The sequence below is a fragment of the Sycon ciliatum genome, chromosome 1, assembly GCF_964019385.1.
Source record: "Sycon ciliatum chromosome 1, ocSycCili1.1, whole genome shotgun sequence".
NCBI lineage: Eukaryota > Metazoa > Porifera > Calcarea > Leucosolenida > Sycettidae > Sycon > Sycon ciliatum.
Genome location: NC_088643.1, coordinates 27,663,803 through 27,673,768, shown reverse-complemented (window position 1 = coordinate 27,673,768; position 9,966 = coordinate 27,663,803). Strand labels below are relative to the sequence as shown.

Here is a 9,966-nt window from a genome sequence, read left to right as displayed (position 1 = left end):
TTCCGAGCGCACAAAATTAAAAGTTGTTGAGGCACCACGAATACAGTCGGGCGTCACAGAACGTGGGACCCAGGAATGTACGTGTATACCTCTAGGTACACCACAGCCAATAACGTTTTAAAAGTCAATAGACTCGAGTCTCTGCTTTTCTGGAATACAGATTCTGCTACACACGTATTGCTCACTATCCAGTGGGATGTGCATCTAAGAAAGTGGCACAAAAAGTCAAGGAACTAAGCCTAAGGCCAGATTGCTGAAAGGTTTTGTAAAACTGACGAGCCTGACCCCTTGGAAACAACAGCTGTGGATGCGTGGCTCTACTGTAATAAATGTACAGGTACACAAACAATTTGAATGCAGAAATAACAACAACAAACAGGGAGAGGTGTAGGAAAATATACTCGGCCCCTAGTGAATTTGCTTGTGTATTAGCTTGAAAACTTTGGGTACACTTGTTGAGAGACCTAACTGCATGCAGCTAAAATATGGAGTGCCGTTGTCACCGACGACTTTTCCAGTAAAGTTGCGGCTAACATCTTCTCAGGTATTCCCGGGTCTTCGCTAAGGCCGTAAGGGTGGATGATATCATGTGCGTCTTCTATTGCTGATGTCGCTACACTCAATGGTGGTGCTGATGTACTGATTGTGGTGGAAGATATTGAGATGCCGTATGTCTCGAACCTTTTCGCTAGGTCTCCGCGGCCATCGCGCAAGAGGGTCGGGAGCACCACAACTGCAACGCCACAGATCCAAGGATCGATTCTCGGACAAAACATTCTTCAGATTGCCAAAGGTCCCCAGTGCTTGGCAATACTGGCCTGTGCAGCATGAACACACCACACATACGCCCACACACCATGTACCATGTAAACGCCCGTTGCAGGAGAAGCACGCAAATCTGCAAATGAATTGGATGTGCACCCACAGATTTTCTCGTATAGGAACAATAGCTGATCTGAATCTGAATAAAACAGATCAAGACTAGTGCCAGATAACAGTCTAATCCGCACAAGGCAACTGGCGCAGCCATGTGAATCTCGAGCAAAATGGACAAACATGTCCCCATTTATCAGCAAACGGGTGTGCGTTACAGGATTGGCCTGGCAACTTCAAACAGGCACAATCCACTAACGTGGTGCCCCGTCAACTTCAACGGGAACACACCGATACAAACACAGCCCCACAACAGCAAAACGGGAACGCCGTTACAAATATGGTGCCCTGGCAACTTAACGGGAACGCACCAACACAAGCTGGCCTGGCACCTTCAAACAGGCACAACTGACAAAACACGGCATCCGGCAACAGCAAATGGGTAGGTACACCGTTACAAGAACAGTCCATCGCACCAAAATGCTGCTGCCACAACATTATAGCAGCAGCACGCCAGACATGCATACATGGCATTCCCAAAAGCAGATACCTGGAGTCAAATTCATCCATCACACTGTTTGTTAGGGCTGAATTTTCCAGTGACAATAGGAAATCCCGCATAAGGCTCATGTGATGAGATCTGTACACCAACTCAGGGTATATTCTAGGACGAATTTCCAACCGGTTACGGTACAATGAAGAGTCGGGGGGTCCCCCTCCGGAAATAGTTTTCAAAATACAACCCAAATATGGCACTCGACAGCAATTTAACAGATTTCTTGGTGCTGGAGTGTCGCGCGGAGCTGTTGGACTGTAGCAACGCCGTTGCTACAGCTCGATGACGTGGTTCGACCGTACAAACCGTACAAACTCGTGACCCTAGTACCAGCCCACGCGGCTTCGCTGGAAGTATCCATCCAGAAAAAAGCGTATGACCATTCACAGCTCCATTCACCCACAGAAAAGTACGGGCGGTTGGAACTGATTTGTAACTTTTCAACCGGTCGAAAACCGGTTGGGGCGGTTCTAGAAAATTCCCTGCAACTATAGTCACAGTATCAATGCACATTAGTAGAGCATAAGAACTCACTTGCGCTCATACCCTGTCACGTAGAGATGCTACTCTACGTGTACTGTTCCGATGTCCATTGGGGTGGTATGCCGGCCACTTGCCAGATGTAGAGCTTTTAAGCCGTACTTTGCCACCGTCTGCTTGCCGTATCACCACCTCACTTGCAACTCTGGATTCCAGGACTGTCGCTCCAACAATGGGCATGGAGCAGGAGCTAACCTGATAACAGTTGAGAGCGTGACAGAGTATCTTATTTAAATAAGGCCGAGTAAGGTGGATCCCTTTGGCAAAAGTGAACACAGGCTTGGTGCTACAGGCATGGGCTGTCATGTACCGGAATAGCCAATACCGGGCATGTTTGGTCGACAGTAGATGGAACTGCGACGGCTCCACCGTATATGGCCGCGTCTTAGTGACCTTCAGGCGCAACGTGACCAAGTCAGGTGCGAGACTCCCAGCCTCCCACACAAATACTCTTTGGCTGTCAAACGAGTGAATACTAGTAGATGATGCTAAATACTCGCTGGCAAACAATAAGCCATACAAGGCCAGTAGTATACTTACCCACAGCATAGCCTGATCTACAATATGACTGATTGGATCGTTGTAAGTATTGCCGAAAATGGATTAAGTCGTCCACTAAAAGCTCTTTGAAACTCGGATGTTGAGCCAATATGGCAATAATAAAATTAATGTAGAAAGGAAAAGGACGTATGGATATGAGTGTAGAGTAACTGTCACTATATACTAAATACAGTCAGAAAGTGCAACAACCAGGCACTAAAACATTTGACGACCCGACTCCTGGCTTCAACACATCTCCGTAGTGTTAAGGAGAGACCAAAGAGGGAAAGGTAATACTGGTTTCGTCATCGTCCAGTAACAATCAACATTTCTTGTTCTTGTGGGACTGTAGCTTCAACTACTAGCTTGTGCTCATTTTCGTTGCGCTTACCTTCCCCTCTTTGGTCTCTCCTTTTAACCTTGAACCTTCCAAGTTGGAAGGCTGTTGGTTAGCGCTACGGAGATGTGTTGAAGCTAGGAGTCAGGTCGTCGAATGTCTCAGCACTCTGTCAGTTTTGTGCCTAGTTGTTGCATTTTTTTACTGTAGTAGCTAGTTACAGTGGTGGACAGTTACTCCTAACTCGTATCCATATGTCCTTTTCCTTTCTAATAAAAGCTCTATCCGCAAATATGCCGAGGTGGCTTGCCGTATCTCCCTCTATGCCATGCAACACAACTGTTGAGCGAGCAGCTTTTAGGCCAGCTCCATTGCACAACAGGTAATAGGCTACTAATAGCGTAACGCAGCTAGGTAAACACGAATCGATGAAAGAGGCAGACTTCTTAGAACAAAGAGACTAGTTGTGAAGGACACAACATTTTCAGCAGTCAGCAGTAGGAGAAATTGCTCTTAATTATGCAGCAATACTAGGCTTACACGTTTGTGTCATGCGTTCTGAGACGGAGTCCTTGACTAGCTCGTCACTGGCCGCACTCAGAGCAGCAGTCGTCACTACACATGGGTTGGGAAGCAATGGACAAAATTAACACTTGCCATGCACACATGCACTGCTTACCAGCTAAGTTAATATGTCATACTGTACTGCAGCAAGCAAGGAACTGGCAATACCTGCACCAGGCCTATCCACTGTGACCCATGCCATTGTGAATGAAAAGAGGCAGCACTTGACAGTATGAGCGGTGTGATGAACGGGAATGCATAATACAAGCCAGTCGAGCATTGGTACATGTACTTACGGACGCAAGTTGGCTGCACACCGCTCCACTGGCCGTTGATTTCACAAGTACACACGGCCGAGCCCATAAGGACATAGGGAGACTGCACACAAACGTGGTCGTGTTGCTGAACATCAAGCCGTTCACGGTCATTGAGCCCAGTGCCGGTGGTGACAGGACCTGGCAGTCGGTTTGACCTGCACAAGCACAGAGTGCACAGAGCACAGAGCACAGGCATTCAGTGCATGCATGTTTGGCCTAGGGGTGAAACGAGTGCCAAAATTGAGGACTCGAGTACTCTTTGAAAAACGAGCGAGTATTCGAGCGAGTACGAGTATTTTACTGACAACATAAAACAATGTACTGCACACACTCTCGTAACACTGAACGTATTACACCTGACACATGTAGTCTTGCATGCAGCCTAGTGCAGGAAATAGTCTGAACTACGTCTTTTGTTGGTAAGTAGGGACAAGTAATAATTTCACACTTGCATGGGTTATCAGTACTGGTCTGAGTAACAGACGTGCTTGATGTACAAGCATACAGTACACTGTGCATAAGATACTTGAGTATTTTGCGAAACGAGTCCTCACTCCTTTCGAATTTTCGAGCAAGCGGTCGAGTATTCGATATACTCGTTTCATCCCTAAAACGTTTGCGTATGTGTGCGTGGCACAGACATTGGTTTTGAATACATTGTAGTACACGCATTGTGTAAAGGAAATTGATGCGAAGACTGCCTCAACATGGCCATGCAAAGTAATAAAATAAATACAGCAGTGAATAGCGGTCAACAGTAGCTCTACATTTGCTTGTAATAGAAGTCATTAGCGTCAGAGCAAGAAGAGGGACAAGACGAGTCAAGGGACAATCCGGAGGACGCAATATCATACGACCAACTGTTTGTTTCTACCAGCGTTATTGTACCGTCGACACAGCTCTGACGACGATATACTGGGCGAATGCCGCGGGGCCTCCCAGCGTGTCAACGGCAGTGGGTGATGGGCAGATAACAAGGTAGCTTGCGGACAACATTGGTGGCATGAAGCCTAGTGACTGCCAAGCGTCTTGGCGCGACGGGCGAGCAGTACAGTGTCATGCCCCAGGGGCTGCTGTGGCTGTCGACGTCGGCGGGTCTTGAGGTGCGTTCGCAGGCCTTCATGGCGCTCGGACAACTGCAATACTAGTACACAGACTCTCACTACTAGCTACATAGTACTCTGATTCTGGCACGTTATTTCTGCATTGAATAGTGATTGATTTTCCGCGCCGAATATCCGACGCTGCATGCATGTCCAATGCGCGTCAACAGTACTTCACACTTTCCTTTTCCCGCGTTATCACCTCAGCTATGCCAGTTTTGTATGTGGAAACCCCCTATATAATAGCAGTTTGGTCTATATTTTTAATCATTCAATATCTACCTTCACTGATGAGCTATGTATTAGCGAAACAGCTGTCTGAAGGAGTTTATCAATATCGTCTACGGAAGTGTCCTCGCAATGATGATGGTTGTGTGCAGGAGGGTCTAGTCGGCTAAAGAGCGCAGTGTGGTGGTGGAGGTGACTCAACATTTTCTTCAATGGCCGAGAGCTCTGTCGCACCCTGTAATAATAATAGAAGTCATGGTACTACTATCAGTGCTGCTGCTGGTGCTTACCTGGAGCTGGTGTGACCTTGCCTGGGCAGTACTGTGCATCAGAGCCATCAGCACAGTCGTACCAAACACCGTCGCAGCGCTGTGATGGCAGGATACAGCCACAGGCTGGAACGCAGGCAGGGCAGGTAGCCAGACTGGCACTGCAGTTGAATGGCTGGATACACGTACCCATACACACAACACACAAAGCAGTCAAGAGATGAAGAAAGTGTCTGCTCGGCACATCTTTTGTACAGTCAAGAGATATTAGCATATTTGGAGGAGGTGGTAGCCTAAAACAGGCTCGACAAAAGTTACCGGCTTATGCCAACAACTCAGTGTTCTGGTAGAGTAGACGGTTCGATACCGGAACGCCTTGACAGCCAAATTTGTATAGACCCAAACCGATCATCAGCGTTGATTTTTCACTCGAAATATGTTTGTGGAAGGAAACTGGCATGTTGAAGTTTGCTCTGGGGCCAGAGTCAATCGAACTGAGCCACTCCTTTGTGTTGACCCATTGCCTCCAAGTTGCCCAATTTTTCGCTTCAAAAAAGTTCAAATCAGAGGTGGCTCCAAACCGGACACGTTTTAGAGTGCACGTCAAATTCACTTTGGGTCTGAAATTAGCTAATTGCTATCGCTCCACGACAGCCAGTACAGAGTAACAATAAGCCTTGTGTGTGCTTCCATTAGTTTTGATTGGTACGCGGTGCTTTATTGGCAAGAGGCGAGCCGCTGTTTACCTGCGACAAGAAGTTGATTTTTTGAAAGTCGTAAAACTCAAGTCGCAGTGCGAAGCAACACGTCAAAAACTCACCTGCTTGGTATGGCGCGTCTGGTCATCGCAGAGCCATGAAATTTTGGCTCGGAGTATAACACATCGTAGTCTCACTGTGACATATGTTTTCTAATCAAAATACCAAGAGAGAAAGTGAATATTGAGTCCGTTCCGGTTTGCAACCTGTGTCCTATTTGAAACCGTCGCCTCTACCCGGTGAAACACCCTAACCATACACCTACAAGTATAACATATCTCCTAAGGACTCAGGCTGAGATGCCCGACTGGTCCTGGGTCCTGTGATAAGCACGATCATCATTTGTGATGATGAAAAGTGGCAGGTAACACCCAGACTATTACATGCTCTGTAAATAGGAAAGATCAACGCCACCAGAATCTGCCTTCCTACCAGCCTGAAGCTTCTCTACACAAGAGGGATATATCGGCTCTCTTGAAATTCAACTTACGATTACATGAGGCAGCTGCCCCACTCCAGGAACCGTCAATCTGGCAGATGCGCACAATGCTTCCCTGCAGGTTGTATCCGGAATTTCAGCCGAAGACGACGCTGCCTCCAGCAGAATAGTTTGTGCCCTGGGAGTAGCCGTTGGTCGGTTTAGCTAGCGGTGTGCACACACCGGCTGTACACGTCACAGGCACGTACACACACAGGCACACACACACACACACACACACAGGCACACACACACACACACACACACACACACACACACACACCTTGACCTTGATACACAAGGATTCTTCATTATTTGCCACGTTTGAGCTGAGCTGCGATCATCGCGCTTTGTTGCAGTGTGCTAAAAAAACAAGAACAAAAAAACGGCCAAAAAAGTGGGGCGGCTGAGGCCGCCCCAGCCACCCCAGCTGTGCCGGCCTTGCATGCCTGGTGTACGGTCTGAAAGATGAAAGATGGAGCTCTTGTATACACGGGCCCGGAAAGTCTGCTTCGCCTGCTCGGCAGCAGCTTCGTAGTGGTGGTCAAGGGTCGAAGACCGACGGATACGGATCAACTCCCCAGTGATCACACCTTTACCCATACTACGGGGCTGGTTACTACCGGCAAGCAGATACAGGAAACGATTGGTGACCTTGAAATGAGGCTTCACCGCCATGTATCCCTTACTACGGAAAACTGTGGTGTCCAGGAAATCAATGCCATCATGTGCCAGTTCATGCGCAAACTCGAGGGCCGAACACTTATTAATCCTGTCTAAAGCGCGCTGAACTTGACCTTCGCAACCATGCAATGAAACAAAAATGTCACTGATAAAGCGTCTATAAACCTGAACCTCTAAACCATCCCCCTCTAAGATCGGCAAAATGTACCGATTCTCCAAATACAGCATAACAATGTCGGCATAGACCACTGCTGCAGGCGAACCCATGGCAGTCCCTTGGATCTGCGGAAACAAATCGTTATCTTACACGAACCCGTTAGTCTTCCGAATGACTGACATCAAGGAAGTCACTGCTGTTGTTAACCGTGTACGAAGGGCCGGGGGCATCCACCTTGTATACCTGTGTGTGATATACCACGACAATGCCACGTGACCGAGCTCGTTGGGGATGCTGGTGTAAAGGCTGGTCACATCTATACTAAAAATAAATGATCGTCCCGCACAGGCAAACCTTCTACCAAGTTGATGAAATCCGTAGTTCAGGCCAGAACAGTACTTTCCTCACGTACATACAGGTTCAGTAGAAAGTCAATGAACTTAGTGGGATAGTAGCCAGGACTATTCAGACTAACAATAGGCCTAACCTTCAGGGCACAGGGCTTATGTGTTTTGATAAGTCTCCTGAAAACGGGCATACGCCCCCGGTGCGACTAAGAACAGTGACATATAAAATGGTCATACGATGCCCGATGCGATGCCTAGTCATGGTGAGTAAACAATTGACTCGGGTCGCAAACACGAAGTCTCAACACAGCCTTGAGCCTGTTGGTTGCCATCGGCAGTCTAGCCACATGTTCATCTAGCCCCTCAGGAAAAAAAACAGTCATTTATAATGTTGGGCATTGTGATGCTGGGCACGACCTATGTCATCATAGTGAGATCCGTCCAGGACTACTATCACAATAGACTGCCTTTGAATATGCCCGAGTCTGATCGCGTTCTAATTCCCAAACTATGTGCTGCATGTGTACACTCCGCCTATGGTTAGTCTACTCCAGAACAACGCCTGGAGAGGTTCATTGGGGGCATGATGTCCCCCACCCCATCCCCCTTGCCCCCTGCACCTGAAGTACCGGTATTGCCCCTCCCCCCCCCCCCCCCAAATAAAGTACAGGACACAGATGGAGCACTGGGGAGCACGTAGCAGTAGGCAAGTTGACGATGCCAGTGCAGACACACCTCACCTCGGTCACCACACTGGCACAGTCATATGGTCTCTAAGGAACATAGCTACCAGAGAACACACAGAATGGGAGTATATAGTGCTATCCCGGAGGATAGACAACCTCCTATACAAAAATATCTACTGATAGAGTTCTGTGTAGACCCTATGTGCACATATGTGTGGATGAGTACTGGTAAACGGACAGCTAACCCTAGTCTAAGTAAAATAAATGTAGAATGTAGACCCTGGGCAAAAAAATAAGTAAATAAAAATAATAGCAACACATGAGGGAACTCGGATGGAGAGCCAAGGATTAAAATTAAAAAAGAGGACCATAAGTTTACGAGGTATCCGTTTTTTCCAACACTAACGGGTATAAACGTGATGCAGGTAAGCATCAGGTCGTTGAATGTCATGATCTCATCAGTCAGTTTTTGTGCTGATTGTTGCACATTTTTGACTCAACAGTATTCTGCATATAACCGTTAGTGTTGGACAAAACGGATAACTTGTAAACATGAGGGAACACTCATCCTTACCCAAGTCCCAACGTCAGCACTCGGCGCCGCTCCGAACCAAGTGGAACATTGGAGAGATCGTCCATCAGCTCCTCTCTCGTCCTGCGATCAAATCGCCTAATGCTAAAACACAAGAAGATAGGAAAGGCAAGTAGAATAAATAAATCAATAAAATAATAAACAACAATACAAGTTTGAACAGCTGCAAACGTAATGGACGATCCGAACAAGACCAATGATATACCTAGAAATTCTAGAAGGCACTAGGAAACATCCATACCTGCTCAAACTGAAGAGGACAACATAGAAAAAGGTAAAAGAGGGCACTACTCAAGTGTTCCTGGGATAGCTATGGTCTTTGCTATGCTATTGATTTGCAGTCTGATTCATCTGAAAAACGAAGTTTCAACTTTCAAGCATTTAATTTACAGTCCTACCCTCGTTAGTATGACATCGGTTGCAAGACAAACCTCATTAGCAGACAACGATCCAAAATCCCATGAATCATTAGCAGTCGTACATGCAAGTCCGGATAAGAGATTATTCGTTTGTAGACCAAATTCGTTATAACGTCCCCTCCAGCTGTCCTACAGGTTTGAATTCTCATTACAAGAAAAAGCGGATGGCCGAGGATAGCTCGATTGATATTTCATGTTGTCTTGTATCGGGGTCCGATGAAACATTGTCTGATAATGGGTTGTCTTGTACAGGGGTCTGGTGGAAAACACTGTCTAATAACAAGGAACCATCAGTTCTGATGTGGACACAATATGGATGATGCAAAGCAGCAGAAAAATGTACTCGTTATCAGACAAAAAAAGTTGATACCCCCAGGGTTGTCTCCTAACAAGGGTAGACCTACGAAATAGTGGTTGCGACTTCGGCGAAGATTGTTAGGAAAGGGTTTGCTTTCGACACTGGAGCTCACGCTATTCCGCCGCCTTGACTTTACACTTGACTGACTGACAGCTGCCAC

The 9,966-nt window shown here is 47.0% G+C and overlaps 1 protein-coding gene across 1 annotated transcript; it reads right to left on the bottom strand.

The window, feature by feature from the left end:
• Positions 1 to 115: 115 nt before the first annotated feature.
• LOC135821392 (uncharacterized) lies at positions 116 to 9,867 on the bottom strand. The gene is made up of 5 exons (XM_065334467.1): positions 9,853 to 9,867; positions 9,012 to 9,113; positions 5,349 to 5,502; positions 1,964 to 2,164; positions 116 to 818 (listed from the first exon to the last, which is right to left on the bottom strand). The coding sequence occupies exons 2-4, from the start codon at positions 9,074 to 9,076 to the stop codon at positions 1,970 to 1,972; spliced, it is 414 nt and encodes a 137-aa protein (XP_065190539.1). The 5' UTR covers positions 9,077 to 9,113; positions 9,853 to 9,867; the 3' UTR covers positions 116 to 818; positions 1,964 to 1,969.
• Positions 9,868 to 9,966: the final 99 nt, after the last annotated feature.

Excerpts from the sequence above, each read along its gene's own strand:
- LOC135821392 (XM_065334467.1), bottom strand. The coding sequence starts at position 9,076 with ATGGACGATCTCTCCAATGTTCCACTTGGTTCGGAGCGGCGCCGAGTG. Across the intron at positions 5,503-9,011 it reads GTGCTGACGTTGGGACTTGG|CCATTCAACTGCAGTGCCAG; the intron begins GTAAGGATGAGT and ends ACGTGTATCCAG. Across the intron at positions 2,165-5,348 it reads CAAGGTCACACCAGCTCCAG|GTTAGCTCCTGCTCCATGCC; the intron begins GTAAGCACCAGC and ends AACTGTTATCAG.